General features: G+C 43.4%; 1 protein-coding gene across 5 annotated transcripts in view; it reads left to right on the top strand.

Annotated features, from left to right (window-relative positions):
* RFX4 (regulatory factor X4) overlaps positions 1-15,854 on the top strand; it is a 161,101-nt gene that overhangs the window by 133,441 nt on the left and 11,806 nt on the right. For 3 of the 5 annotated variants that reach the window (XM_026010932.2, XM_072742487.1, XM_072742483.1), the window contains exons 14-15: positions 3,576-3,695; positions 4,040-4,201. In XM_026010932.2, the coding sequence (XP_025866717.1) occupies positions 3,576-3,695; positions 4,040-4,201 (282 nt within the window). The remainder of the gene's footprint in view (positions 1-3,575; positions 3,696-4,039; positions 4,202-15,854) is intronic. The other 2 variants (XM_072742486.1, XM_072742484.1) reach the window with 1 other exon arrangement.

The following is a 15,854-nucleotide window of genomic DNA, read 5'->3' as shown; positions in this document are numbered from 1 at the left end:
AGTCTTTTTGTATTCCCTTTTTCACTTTGCGCTCTTCATCTCCTTTGACTGCTTCCATAGCCATGACCCCCCACTCCCAGCAATGAACTATTTGTTGCCCAGATATCTTAATGATTGACTTCTGCTGTGCAGGACCCTGTAGCCTCTGTGGAGTTAGGGACTGAGCTTTAAGTTTCTTTTGTACTCAGAGCACTTAGCACAATAGTAGGCAGGTAGTAGCTCTACAGACTTCAAAAGGTGATTGAAAATTATCAAACCAGTTAGATCAGAACCATTAAGGAAGAGAGCTTGAAGCCTGAATCAACACTTGCCCTGGCATACTGGCCTCCAAGCCCAGATCTGATGTTTCTTACTGTAAGGTCTTGGGCAAATTTCTTTACCTCATCAGATCTTTATTTTCTCATCTATAAAAGAGAAGGGCCTATAAATGATCTCCAAGACGTCTGCCTGTGATAAAACTACTAAACCCACTTTCATTTATCTAGTTTTCCATTCTAATTCATTGTTCCACAGTGTGTTTCTATCCTTCTATCTTTGCTGACCTAGAGCAACATTGCAGCAAATATTTTTTCATTTTTAAGTATTTGATGCTATTTTTTGACCTCTTTCACCGAATGAGCAAAACAATCTGATCATGATATGATACCCTATGAGATCTTAAAACATTAGGAGCAATAATCAGTAGTGACCATTCATTAAACATCTAGTGTGTCCTTTTCCTGGTTATGGTTAGTACTTCTGTTACCAAAACAAAGGGATGAACCGTCCCCCTTTTAGAGAGCTGTGTTGCACAGTGATTGAAGAACAATTCCAGAATCAGATGGTCTTGGTTGTTCAAGTCCTGGTTCTGCCAGTTCTTAGTTGGATGACATTGGACACTTAATTCACCTCTCTAAGTCTCAGTGTTCTCCTTTGCAAAACGAGAGTATTGCTCATCTCCTATACTTGTGATGAGGATTAAGTGTGGTAATGAACCTGCACATTTACATAGAGCTACACAGATAATGAATCTGCCACAGAGCAAGGGCTCAAAAAATGGCTGATTTTGTTTTTAACATTTACTAGGAGTAACTCATCCAGAGTCTGAGTTACTAAGTGGCAGAGCTGGATCTCAACCTGGCAAATTGATCCAGCACCCATGCAGTTCCGAACAATGCTGTACCTCCTCAAAGGTTCACTGGACCCATTTGGGGGAAGTGGATGGAAAGTTGAGTTTTGGAGATGGCATCTCACAGTGACTTAGCATAATCTGATCCTTTCTGAATTCCAAATGGACACAGCACCCTGGGGATGAAGGAAGAATGTGGAGAAAATATAGGACAAGGACACTAGCCTGCAGCTTTGTGACACCAGGATTGGAGGTTGTGGCAGGCTCTGAAAAGTGGGGGTATAGGAATTGGTGTGTGTGACCTACTGGACACCCATTGGCCTCAGAGTTAAGCCAAGGATTTTCTTATATAGCTTTTCTGGAACAAAAGAATCAGTCTATCTAAAATGAAGGGTGTGTATGTATATGTGTGTGTGTGTGTGTGTGTGCACGCACGTGCAGAAGCCAGGTACAAATGAAAAGAAAATTGATACATTCCACCAAGAAAGTGGAGTTAAAACGAACATTGATGAATTCCCCTAAGGAGATGTCATCCAGTTACCCCCAGCTGGCCCCCATCACCTTATTTCTTACAAGTATTATGCACTAGCCTGTTGTATAACTGCAGTTATAGCCCATCACCCTATTCCCAAGACTTGAAAAGGCATAGGTCCCAACTCAAAGGGCCTTTCTGGGACTTAGTCTTTGGTTTTCCCATCTGTGTTGTGTGCAGACTGGACTGGATGATCTATAGGGGAATGGGAACAGATTTTGGAGCCAGCCCAAACAAACTGAGGCTAATCTGTACCTACTCTTAAGGGAGAGACTCCTTTCCTGCTCCATAAGGGAGGATAGTACCACCTATTCTGGTTTGTGGTAAGGAGGAGATGTGTGTTAAGGACTTAGAGTTTTGGCACAGAGTAAGCATCCAGTGAACCATGACGACGATGCTGATGATGACTAGGGCAATGATAATTGTCACGGTGATGATGATGATGGAATCACAATATAAGTAATACCAGAGGGTCTTACAGGTCCTCTGAAAAAGCAAACTAGAGGGAAATGGGAAGAAGAGGTCAGCTGTATGTAGGTGGGTGAGAAGTTTTGGACATTTCATGGGAAGCAGAATATCCACATGGAGTTGTCCCCTTGGGAGTTGGAAGCATGGGACTGGAGATGAAAGTTTGGCCCCTCTGGCTCTGACAATCCTGAGACTTGATTACAGCAGACAGTAATTGAGCCCCTTCCACATGGGGATCATTCCACTGCCCATGGTGGCAGCAGAACATACAGGAAAAGATGGTTTTGAAATAATGTATTATAATTTGAATAATATTACATACCTTACAGGTGGTTATAGAGATTAAATTAGAGAATATAAGTCTTTAAGCATAGAGACTGGAACTTTGGAAAAATCTTTGAGAGGATTGTTTATATATATTTAACATATATATAAACATATATATTTAACATATATATAAATATATATTATATATATTTATATATTGTTTATATCCCTTTTTATGAAACAATCTAAATATTAAGAGTACTATTTGGGAATACCATATATTTGCAATCTAATATCTTTTCTTTTTTAAGATTTTATTTATTCATGAGAGACACACAGAGAGGGACAGAGACACAGGCAGAGGGAGAAGCAGGCTCCCCGTGGGGAGCCCGATGTGGGACTCCATCCCAGGACCTCGGGATCACGACCTGAACCAAAGGCAGATGTTCAACCACTGAGCCACCCAGGTGCCCCTCTAATATCCTTTCTAAGAACCATATGTTAGGGGCATCTGGGTGGCTCAGTGGTTGAGCATCTGCCTTCGGCTCAGATCATGATCTCAGGGTCCAGCGATCAAGCCTGATTGGCCCTCTGCCTGCTGTTCCCCCTGACTGTGCTCTCTATCAAATAAATAAATAAAATCTTAAAAAATGTTAAACAGAGGTCTCAGAAACATTTAATGAAATAATTCAGTTGTTGCAAATTTTAATTTTCTGGAATTATGTCAGGTACATTGGTATAGGGAACTAGAAGGCAAAAATCCCTGCCATGGACATCCTTAAAGTCAAATCGGGGAAATAAGACATACTTGTGGAAGAGATAAAAATGAAAGACACTATGTTAATACATGCTGAACAAAGTGAGTGGTACTCAAATGAGGATGAGGCCATTGAGTCTGTGAGGACTCAAAAGCATTTGGACAGATGGCTCAATGGGTGCCATTTTTGATGAGCCAGATTGAGCAAGGACAAGACTCACTTGCTACAAAGTGTTAGTGACGCTTACCTTATGTCAAGCACTAGGCTAGGTTGAGGATACAGCAAAGAAGAGCAACTTTTGATCATGCAGAGATGATCATGGAGTGGGGAATGAGTCTTGAACAGAGCATTGAAGCCCAGTGTAACACAGGCTGTTGACCAGGTGAAGGGATGTACATGATCTGTCATGACTTACCTTTCTGTTTGGATCTTCTCTCACCAGGGTCTTTTCACTTAATTCACTTGATGTTTGATGACTACGTGCTCTACCTGTTAGAATCCCTGCACTGTCAGGAGCGGGCCAACGAGCTCATGCGAGCCATGAAAGGAGAAGGAAGCGCTGGTAAGCCAGCGTTTCAGTGGGAATTGCCCTACTTGGCAGTTTGATTTGTATCCTTACTTCTGTACTCTGTATTTCTTTAGCTCTATATTCCAAAGAATTTAGTTATAGTGGGCAGGCCAAGTGGTGTGAAACCAATGATGTCTTTTTCTTCTTTAGAGTGGGCACGTGTGTGTGTGACATTGCCTTGCATGTCATGATGGGAGTGCAAAATCATCAAAGGGCTTTAAGCAGAGGGGTGGCATGACATGACATAGATTAGAAAAAATATTTCCATTTTTAAAGTCCTTCAAAGACAACTTGCCTTGACCTTTGGCTTTGAGGTCCCACCCTTTCTCTACCCATAGCAGAAGTCCGAGAAGAGATTGTTTTGACAGAGGCTGCCCCGCCGACCCCTTCACCAGTGCCATCATTTTCACCAGCAAAATCTGCCACGTCTGTGGAAGTGCCACCTCCATCCTCTCCTGTCAGCAACCCATCCCCTGAGTACACTGGCCTCAGCACCACAGGTAAGGAGAGGTCTCCCACAGGCTTTGAGTGTGGAGTTGGTATTTAAAGCAAGAGTTTAAAAAAAAAAGAAAAAAAAGCAAGAGCTTTCTGGAAAAACATTCCACGCCTCAACCCCCCAAAAACAATGCCAAGTATTAGCCTAGCTTTAGAGATGCCTTGCAGTTACTCATTTATCCGTACGTACATATTCCTCATACTTCAGCTTTCAAGTTGGCAGATTGAGTACATGAAAAATCGCCACCCCTCCCCAACTAAGCCACTGAAATGATTAAAATGACATAAAACCTAAATTAATACACAGCCATTCTTTCTTGAAAATGAGAAAGGATCTCTCTGTGAACCAGAAATTGAGAGACATCTCTGGAAAATGGGACAGCCAGGAAGCCATATGCTAAAACATGAAAACCATATCGAGGCGGGGGCGATGAGCAAGGTACAGACTAATGCTACAGGGTTCCCCAGGAGGCAGAGACTCCCTCCGGTGGGAGGCACTGAGGAAGACCTCACAGAGAAGTGGATCTTCATTTTAACTGAGGAACGTGGAGCAGAAGGGCCTTCCAGGCAGAGGGTGGTGTGAACAGATATACAGGGGTGGGGACGTGTGGGGCCTTCTCAGGGCACGGGAAACTTTGTGTAAAATGTAGGAGGTCCACGAAGGGATCTCTTGAGGCTGGACACATAAACTGGAGTCACATCCTGAAGGATCTCGAATATCAAGACACGGTTCAGAAATGGAGAAGTGATCCAAGGATAATAATAACTAGTTGCTAAGGTCCAGTGTTACTGGGCAAAATTGTCTCACAATAACACTGTGAGGTTGTGGAGGAGAAGTGAAGGGTGAGAAAGCTTAAATCTCTTGTTCTGGGCACCACAGTCACTCAGCCATTCAACAAATGTCCTTAAGACATTGCTCATGAAACTTGTGGAAATGATACTGTGTATGTGGAACATTCAGTAAGTGTTAGCTAATATATAACACATAGTGTGCGTGCATGTGCGTGCCTCCAGAGCAGTTCATGTGGTTGCTGTGGGGATCAGACGAGGTAAGAAAGGCTAAAGTGCTTTGCTTACAGTGAGGTGCTAACCAGATAGAAGGGGTTACTGTGATTAATGCCTAGAAGGTGAAGGCTCCCACCGAGTGCTATGGGGACCAGAGGAAGCAGCAATCTCTCCCTTCCTACCTCAACTCTTACAGACAGGAGGGAAGCCTCTTACAGACACTCAAAGGCAGCCTTAGAAGCTGAGGAAGAACTAACAGGAGAGGAAGTGAAGGCAGAGACCTTCTGCTGGATGGGCCCTGGGTAGGGCCTTGGGGAGTAGAGGGGCTCATGAGAATGTGATAATCCATTCATCATCATCTGTCCTTCCAAACCTGCTTAACTGGTCTCCCAACTCCAAATCTGGCTTTCCACTCCCTCAGTTTCTGTATCAGAATAGGCTAAGCCATTGTAACAAAGAGATGCAAAGTGTATGGAGTTAACACAAAAGAAATCAATATCGTGCTTGCAGACAGTCCTGGCAGGGTGTTTAGGTCAGAGAGGAGGCTCTCTTTAATGCAACGATTTGGAAACACTTGTTCTTTCAATATTACGTTGCACCATACCCCAAGGTAGTGGTGCTCAAAGTGTGGTCCGTGGACCAGCAGTATCTGCATCTCCTGGGAATGTGTTAGAAACACTCCTTATCAGGTCCCATCACAGATCTTCTGAATCAGAAACTCTAGGGGCAAGGCTCAGAGATTTGCTCAACAAGCCTCCAGTTGATTCTGATGCACACCAGCTCAAAGACCACTGCCTTAGGGCTTTGTCAAGTCTGCAGCCAGCTGGCAGAAATAGAAGGTGGGTACACAGAGGAAAGCCCACTATCTCAAAGGCTCTGGCCTGAACGTGGCATGTGTCACTTCTACTTATATTCCACTAGCGAGGACTTAGTCACGTGGCCTCGTGTAACTGCAGAGAAAGGCTGGGAAATGTAAGGTAGCATGTCCCCAGGGAAGGAGGAGCAGATCTGGAGAGACAGTCAGCGTTCTCCACCACACCTCCCAAGCCAAATCTTAAGGATCCCTTTCTATCCAAATCTTGAGGATCCCTTTCTATCCAAATCTTGAGGATCCCTTTCTATCCCATCCCACCACTGCCATCTATTCGGGCCTTTCCACCTCTCATGGATATCCAGCGGACTCCCAGAGCTGGTTACCTGCTTCCACGCTTGTCTGTCCACTTTCTCACTGTGCACTGGGCTAATTTTCTGGAAGCTGTGCCTCCTCCAAGTGCTGGGGCATGGTCTACCACCTTCTCCCACTGCTCCACCTCTGGGGTTCTCCTCCTCCCACCTCTGCCTGATGAAATCCTACACATCTTCTTCGTTGCCCTCACCCTCCAGGTTAGAATTTTCCTCCAGACCCTCACAGCATGCTTGGGCTTACTTATATCCTGGTTCTACTTAGAATAGAACTGTTTTCAGAATAGAATAGGGACTAAATTGTACGTTTTTGAAGACCAAATAAATAGGGTGAGATTGCCTTAGTTAGGCTGTTGTCTTTACCCATTCATTCACTTACACATCTATCCATTTATTCAATAAATATTTCTCGGGTGGCTCCTGTGTACTAAACACTTCAAGTCCTTGCCTCCTGGGAGTTTATTTAGAGTCTAGGGTTCCAATAACCAAGCTGGCAGTCACAAATAATGTGATGAGTGCAAAGTTGAGCTGATTTGGGATAAGGGAATAGAGGAGAACAGGAGGAGGCTGTGTATCTGGAGGGTCTGGGAAGGCTGAACAGTGCAAGGGAAGATAGTCTGGGCAGAGGGAGTAAGTAGTACAAAGATCTGGAGGCAGGAGAGCGTGTCATAAAGTCTATATTCTAGGAATCTTGGATTAATTCCTTGCCTCAGATTTCCTTTCTCTCCAGGGCTAGTGGAGAGGGAATGAGCAGGTGCTTAAGGACCTATAACGTGCCTGCCTCTTCTGCACTTTCCCAGGGGTGGAAACTGGCCAATAACCTCAGCGGTCCTTTGTCGGGGACTGCCAGGGAGATTGGATTGTTCAGAGTATTGAGAAGTAGGGCGGTCAGTAACTGGCACCGGATGGGCGTTGATTTCACTTTGGGTACCATAGCTGGAGAGCCCTCCTCCTCTGTGGAAATTTACATCTTGGCATCGCATCTTTGTTTACATGGATGCACCTGGAATCATGTTTTGTCTCCACTTTGAGGAGGAAGAACACACCCCCTCCCTCATCCCTCCCATTTTCCCTCCATAGTGGGCTGTTGTGTCTCCTGCTTAGGGGGCCTGTTCCCAGATCTTCACCCACTCAGGGGTCCTTCCAAAGCTGTGCGTGAAGCCACGAGCCCCAGGCTCCCACCTTGGTAGGGAAGGAACCAGGCTGGTAAGAACGGCTCTCGGCCTCACCCCTGTCCTCCCCTCCCCCCTCCCCCCAGGAGACACGTGAGCCAGTTGGTGATAACATGCTTACTGCGAAAATAAACAGGGAAATCATGCAAATCAAACAGTCATGCATTGTGGAGCCAAAGTGGTTTGGGTGAGAGAACCTCCCTGCAGTGTAGCAGCTTGTCCGGCAAGGAGACTGTAAGGGAAGAAGGGGATGGGCCGGCTGCGGAGGCCAGGATGTCTAGGACCTCTTTATAATTCTCATCCAGTTAGTGAGTCTGCTGGCTTTCTTCACAGCTCTGGGGAGGCCTCAAGGTGTGGCAGGTGTGATAGTCAAAGCCACAGGAATATCATAAATGTGTTCAGAGATTTCTGTGCAATGTGTTCAAGAGTCATAAAAGTAGCTTCTTAGAAATACAAATGCAAAACAGGTTCTCTTCAGATGATCGTAACCTTTGAAGATTTTGGCACATTCCTGCTTTGTTCTCAGACATCTCTAGGGGGCATTAAAAATGTCATCCTAGATAAAACTATGTGTAATATTTTTCTCAAGTACTACTCTTGAAATATCCCACTGCTAAATTGGATTGGATCTTGGCATGCATGTGGGTCATGGTCGTGGAAGAGACATATACATAATTTCCTAACAACATGTATGGTTTTATAGATATTGTATTATAAAGCACATTTATCCATGATGCACACCAAGATATTAGTAAGTATACTGTGGTAGATTTCTTGAATTTGTAGATTTGTACAAATATTTCATTGACCAATATTGTGAATTGGAAAACAATTAATGTGTATCTTATAAAATGCATTTGCCATGTTTCTGTTTTTTAAAAAGTAACTCAACATATGGTCTTCATGCCCAGTTAATTTTTATTTCTGTCTTAAAATTACTGGTTGATTTATAGACCATGACTTTCCAAAAAGGATCTGAAGTGATTAACAATTTAAAAAAAAAAAAAGAAGTAAAAGCAAATTTTTAAAAAGGACCCAAACCAGGAAGCAAGAAATAAGTAAAGAAGTGGGGGAAATTAAACAAAATAACCCCTGCTAAAAACAGTTTATTGTATGTTAAATGAAGTCTTCTGCCACCTGGTTATTTTGCTAGTTCTCTAGTGTAGCCTGAATATCATGGCTCTGATGATCAAGTTCAAGTTCGAGTCAAGGCCAATCAGGTGTCTGTGACTCTTCCATATATCAGTGTCTCACTTTTGACAGACACTTCCCCATTTTTCAGCTGCGAAAAAGAGAACAGCATTATGTCTGCTTGGTAAGCACGAAGAGAAAATTAATTCATTGCACATAATCTTTTGGCATCCTTTGGTACAAGCCCTAGTGAATACAAAGTCGAATATTATAGATAATGAGTTATGACTTACCAGGAAAACAGCCACTGCTTATCTATGGCTCAGTCCCATTCTATGTCCATACGTACGTGTGTTTCTAAATGTGTTTTCTAGGGACTGTTTGTATTAATTGTTTTTAAGGGCCGGGTGGGGGTGGAAGAAAGTGAAATGAAAGGCATATCAGGCACCTGAAATTGAACCTGATAGTGGCATGATCAAGTGTATGGCAAGGCCATGATACGTGACTGGGTAAAGGATTCTGCTTTAACAGATTTCTACAAGATAAAGATGTAGCCCATTTATCCATTTTCTTCCCTAATTTGTGAGCTTGCCATCTCACTCTTGGCCCAGCAACGTTCAGAAACCTTGATTTTTATTAAGGAAAATTGTCCTTTTTCTCCTCAGGAGCAAGGCAGTTGGTGTCAAACTGACCCGGCCCACCTGACACAACATCGGGCTGCAATTCTTTAATGTCATTTAACACAAACGGTAAAGCTCCTGCTGTGTCGTGGTGAGGCCTTGGAAGGGCCCTAGGACCTGGTTTATGATGTCATTGGAGGTACTCCCTCCTTTAGCAATGACAATAAAAGTTAACTATTAAACTCAATGTTTTCACCTTCCCACCACGGGTTCCCTGCAACACAAAGCCAGCAAATTAAATCATTGAGATGCTAGGATGCCTAGAGAAATAAAGGCAAATTCCTTATAAATGGCCCTCACTGTAGAACATCTGGCCTGCCCACCTGCATTTTCTCTACATGGGTTGAGGATGTAACAAAGATAACTGGCCCCTACTCTTTCCCAATAACAAAAGCTCAGTTATTCTGTGGGCAGCTAAAAACAAGGGGGACCTGGTGGACACGGCAGCCCTGCCCCAGAGCCCACGATGACTCATTACAGTCCTTAGAGTTGTCATTGCAGAGAATTCCTCCTCCATCCCTGCTGCTTCCTTTTCTCCAAAGGAATGGATTTGGGAGATACAAGCTGGGGCCGAAAACAAATTGTTGAATCTCTTCTTGACTTTACATCATCAAGGTTTTGGCTTGGTGTTGGGGCCTTCGAATTTGCTCATCCATTCTTTTGTTGACTTCTTTTGTGTCTACTCTATGCTGTGTCCTGGGGGCACAAAAGTGAAAAAAAAAAAAAAACAGGTACAGTCTCTGCCCTCGTGATACTTCTATCCTAATGGGTAAGACAGTCAATACAGAAATAAACTACCAGGCCAATAAACCATTTCATTTATTTATTTATTTATTTATTTATTTATTTATTTATTTATTATAGTCACAGAGAGAGAGAGAGGCAGAGACACAGGCGGAGGGAGAAGCAGGCTCCATGCACCGGGAGCCCGATGTGGGATTCGATCCCGGGTCTCCAGGATCACGCCCTGGGCCAAAGGCAGGCGCCAAACTGCTGCGCCACCCAGGGATCCCCCAATAAACCATTTCAAATGGTCATAATGAGAATAGTGTGCTAGGAAATGATCAGGGAAGGCCTCTCCGAGGAGGCAGCATGTATCCCAAGACCTGGAATATCACATAAAGCTTGGGGAGAGGAAGAGAACATTCTAGGTCATGGGGAGCAGCATGTGCACAGGCTTGAGGCAGAGAAGAGCCTAGTGTAGTGAGGACTAATGTATATAAATAAGGGGAAAGTAGCAGCAGGGGATGGGTGCGGAGGTACGCAGGGCCAGATTTCGAATTAGCATCTCTCTCTGGGAATGGAGCCATTTGCTGCTTCCCGTCAGTTTTGTCAGATTTCAGTCAGGGAGCTACTGATAGAGTCACCCAAACAGATGTGGTTTTCAACTTCAGTGAGTATTCTCCTTAATTAAGCATTATTCCCTTGAGGGTTGACGGTAGCCAATGGGGGACAGAGCCATGGATAGCCAGTGGGATAAATATACATGTGCAGCCTTTTCCTGTCTCAGTCTTGAAGGCTACATGAAATGTTTGTTTAGTAGCAAATACTCTAAAGGAACACTGTTCAAATAGAATTTTCTGTGATGATGGCAACTTTTTTTTTCTTAATTGAAAATGCCCAAACAGTAGATCCAACCACATTGGGGCTATTGAACACTTGAAATGTGGCTAGTGCAGTTAAAGAACTGAATTTTTTTGTTGTATTTTGTTTAAATTCACTCAAATTTAGATAGCCATCTGTGGCTAGTGGCTACTGTATAGGAAGCTCTAGAATCTAGACATACTTAAAGGATCTTATTTCTCAGGAAAGTACCAACAAAAGGCTTAGGTTAGATCAAGACCTGAGCACCATTCGCGATGGTTCATAGAATCCTAGCAGGGGAAAAGGTTCAAACAGTTACGTTCAAGATCTGAAGGTAGGGTATGGCCAGGTAGCCTGGAAAGTAGCCTGAATTTCACAAGTCTGTGCCAGAACCTCACAACTTCTGACCTTTAATGGCTCTCAACAGGCAGCTTGTGTAATAGGAGGCAATGGGTTAGAGAGCCTTGGTACTCAAACTGTGGTCCACGGACCAAGAGCATTATCATCATTTAGAGGCAGAATTGCTGGTTCAACTCCCAACCTACTGAATCAGAATCTGCATTTTAACAAGATCTCCAGGGATTCAAATGCACATCCTAGTGTAAAAAGCAGCTGTTGTTGTGGAAAGGCTTTGGCGTTGGGTGGGATCTGGGTTCAAATCCCAACTCTGCCACTCATCTGAGCAAGTCTGGGGCCTCAGTTTTCTCACCTGAAAAAAGGAGGCAATACTGCCTACTTCAAAAGGTTACCGTGAAGATTCAGTGAGTTAGTGTATACATAGCAGGAGGTCTGGTTTATGTTGTGTGATTACTCATCCATTCCTTCATTTACTCAACAAGTCATTCCTGACCACCTGCTATGTTCTAAGCACCCTTCCTACCCTGTGTTTAAAATCCCTTCCAGGAAAAACAACAACAATAACAACTCAGGGAAGAAAAACCTTTTGTTGGGGATGAGAAGGAAAGAAACTCTGCCTCTCCTGCAGTTTTAATACTAGAACATGGACAACATTTATCTTTAGAGGATTCTCAGATCTTTGGGGATCTTCATAGAATTCTCAAAGCTCAGGGGGCTTTCTCCAGGATCCTCAGACTTTTAAGTGAGGGTGGGCATACGGGAAGGGGAGAGTAAAAGAAAGATGTAGGAATGAGGCACCAGCGGAAGGTTTGTTACTGTTTTACCAATAAGTAAGCATTAGAGCAGTCTTAAAAATTAGGCACAAACTGTTAACTGCACACATTTTCTTTTATTAGTTCACTTAAAAAAAAGCAGCAGCAATTCTCACTGGAGGTCCCCCTGATAGGAAAGGGAATGTAAGGGGTGTTCTTTGCTGGTCCCCAGGCAAAGAGGGTTTCTCACCCAAGCCAGTAGGTGTTAATCTGCTTAAGCCTGCCTGAGTGGGTCTGTTGGATTGCTGGCACATGGCCATTTAGGCGTTTTGTTTCCCAGACCACAGGAGCCCATTTTTTCCAAGAGTTCCACTAGCTTTTTGTTTGATAACGTCTACTTCTAACAGCATTTACTCCTTCAACAACAATTTCAAGGAAACAAAAATTTACTGAACACCTACTATTTGGCAGACTCCCTGTTGGGGATACAGAGATGAATGAGCAGTTGCTGTGCTCCAGGAGCGCATACAAAAGTAACTTCTACTGCATTCTCTCAGGTGTTGGTTATTATCACTATGTCTTCCTACTGCTTGGGGAAAAAGAGAGATCATTTGGCTTCCTTGGCTGCCTCCGTTTAAATACCCACTGACCTCACTGCACTCTCCTGAGGTCCCAGGGGCTTGAAGGGTTAATTACTTGCTTGCTGTGCCTCATTCATCGGTCTCCCATACTTCCCACCCTGCTCCAAGTCCATCTCCAATTGTAAAATTTGTTTAATATATTTTAATAATGTTTTTCTTTTCATGGAGACAATACACATTCATTATAGAAAAATACAGATAAGCAAGAAGAAATGTTTTTTTTTAAGGTTTTATTTATTTATTCATGAGAGACACAGAGAAAGAGAGAGAGGCACAGACACAGCAGAAGGAGAAGCAGGCTCCATGCAGGGAGCCCGACATGGGACTCGATCCCAGGTCTCCAGGATCACGCCCTAGGCTGAAGGCGGCGCTAAACCACTGAGCCACCCGGACTGCCCAGAAGAAATATTTAAAGCCTTCCTCAGTCCCACCACCTAGAGATAAACTATTTAATAAAAAAAAAAAAAAAAAAAGTTTTAACTGTAATATAATTTCATATGGAGTGCAAAATATAGAGGTGGGCAGTCATGCATAATCCAATCATCTGGGGCATGATCATGTTGGAATTTTGTCTTTCCAGTCTTCTTGCAGTTACTATAAATGATGCCTAACAGCCTGCTAGAGTCATTATTTCTTTGTATATGATGTACATGTGCAAACCAGGAAAGGGTACTTTTAGCCATACTAGTGAATAAGCATGCCTGTGACTTTATGGAAAAACATGCTTAGGAGTTCGCCGTAATTAGCTAAATTTCTGTTGCTATGCAAATTTCATCCCCCATGACAGAATCTGACCCAGGAAACTTGTCTTTTTTCCCTGGCATCTGAAATGGAACATACAGAAATTTCTGCTTTAAGAGAGACCCAGGAAACTTGTCTTTTTTCCCTGGCATCTGAAATGGAACATACAGAAATTTCTGCTTTAAGAGAGTCTGATACAAAATCCCTGAATTCATAGGGAAGAGCGCGTGAATATCATCAAGAGCCTCCCACGTGCCAAGCTCTTGTCACTTAACTCTCACAACAGTTCTGCAAGACAGATATTATAAGGCCTGTCTCACAGATGATGAAAGAAAGTCTAAGAGGCTTGCCCAAGGACTTCCGGCCAGTACACAGCAGGACTTGGACCTGGAGTATAGAGGCAGTATGGTAGAGAAAATGGAAAACATGTGGCAGACTGGGGTTCAGAGCCCCCCGGTCCCACTCACGGGGACCTCGGGCAAATTAACACTGTGTTTCCCTGGACTGAACTTCAGTGTGACGCCACTAGCTTGAAGGGTGGACCTAAGGAATAGTCCCGAGAACCTAACCTGGAGCCCCTTGTAAGGGTGATCTTGGGGACACTGTTGAGCGGTTCCCAGTTGCCTTTTATGGGAGTATCTAAAAGAAACCCCTGTTTGATCTTAATTCCAAGGACAGATGATTCCTGAACAATTTGTTTACTATCTTATGGTTCCTGACTTGTGAGTTTTCCCTGTGGCATTGTTTCTTGGAAAACCTCTGAGGCAAATTTAAGGCCCACCCCGAGGAAGAGCTACAGTGTGCATGTTTAGCCTCATTCCTGGTTGCACATTTTGCTCCACTTTTAATTTCTTTGTTCACTCCCACATTCATATCTTCTTGAATCTTCTGTATTCCTGTGCACTCCCTTACGTTCTTTCAGATGTAACCTTCCGTTTCCTCATCTGTGAGGTGGGGATAATATTTATTTTAAGGGTCTCTGTAAAGCACTGGGCACAATGCCTGGATACATTAGATGCTAAATAAATGGTGTCTCTTTCATGCTCTTGGAATAAACTTCTGTCCCTCCGTTTAGAAAGGGCGTTATTTGCATTCCAAAAGATTCTCCAATTTACAAAAGAGTTCAATACAAAGTTCTTTTCATAGTAAACAACTCTGTTCAAAGTAGGATTCCATTTTCACATGCTTTCCAGAATTTCCTTCGCTAAATCTGTTGTGTAATTGGCACAGAGCTGGGCCATCTACTCTCTCTTTCACCTGCTCCATGTCAGGGCAGCTACTCCTAGGCTATTTGCAAAGTCATTAGAATGGAATAGATTGCATTTTTTCATGAAAACCGTTCCTTCAGCCTCACCCAGGAATGCTCAGATAGAAGAGATCTGCTGCAGAGACACAGAATTGGAGCACCAGGTTTTAGTTCACCTTAAAAATGGCCTCCCATAATCAGTTCTTCAATTTTCCCTGTGCCTGCAAGGGGGCATTCAATCCTCGTCCCTCGACCTCCTAAAACTTTAAGGTTTAATTGCTTCCACTAGATCAACATTCTAAAATTTATCAGAAATCGAAGAGTATATCACTTAGGGATTTCTTAAATTACCATTTTTGTATTCTAAGCATCTCACAAAATTCTTAAGCATCTTGAGAGTTTTAAATTTTGTCAGCTTCTTTTCCCAATCCCTAATACTTTCAAGGTATCCAATTAAAAAGTAAATTAATGGAATTAGTAATATGTATGGCATAGGTCACCATTAAGGTCACTGTCTAATAATCTTCAAAAAGACCTAGGCAGGCAGAGCCCAGTAATCTACTTAGGGCTGCTTAAAGCAGTTTGTTGGCTCCCTGACACCTGTTTTGTTGAGTGTTGAGAAGTTACTTGGCTCTGCCTCTCTGAGCTTTCTTTTGTCCTCCCTCCTGCCCTCCCTCTTTCTCTCTCTTCCTTTCTCTTTTTCTTCTATTGGAAATTTTTTGGCCACCAGGCTCTGTGCCAAGCACCAGGGATCCAATAGTGGGCAGAACAGACAAGGCCCCTCTCCTCATGGAGCTTCTAGTCTAGAGGGGCATGGGCATTAAGTAAATCACATTCATGAGTGTGAGTGTAAGATGACAAATTGTGGTGGCACCACAAAGAACTTCAGTTCAGTAGGGAATCTGACTTAGTTTGGGATTAGGAGACAGCTTCTCTGTATTGAGATATAAGGAATGAGTGGGTTCTAAGGAAGAATAAAGTTTTAGGCAGCAGAAAGAGCACATGCAAAGGCTCTGTGGTACTAGGAATCATGGTCCTCTGGGAAAAATGAAAGAAAAATATTGTGGCTGGAGCAGAGAGAACAGAGGCAACAGGTAGGGGTTGCTTCTCATGAGGTCAGCCAGGACAGAGACACATGCTTTGTAAAGATTTTGACTTTCAGCCTAA

Source organism: Vulpes vulpes, chromosome 16 (genome assembly GCF_048418805.1).
Source record: "Vulpes vulpes isolate BD-2025 chromosome 16, VulVul3, whole genome shotgun sequence".
NCBI classification, from domain to species: Eukaryota; Metazoa; Chordata; class Mammalia; order Carnivora; family Canidae; genus Vulpes; species Vulpes vulpes.
The sequence above is the reverse complement of the archived record's forward strand: the minus strand, read 5'-3'. Positions and strand labels throughout refer to the sequence as shown.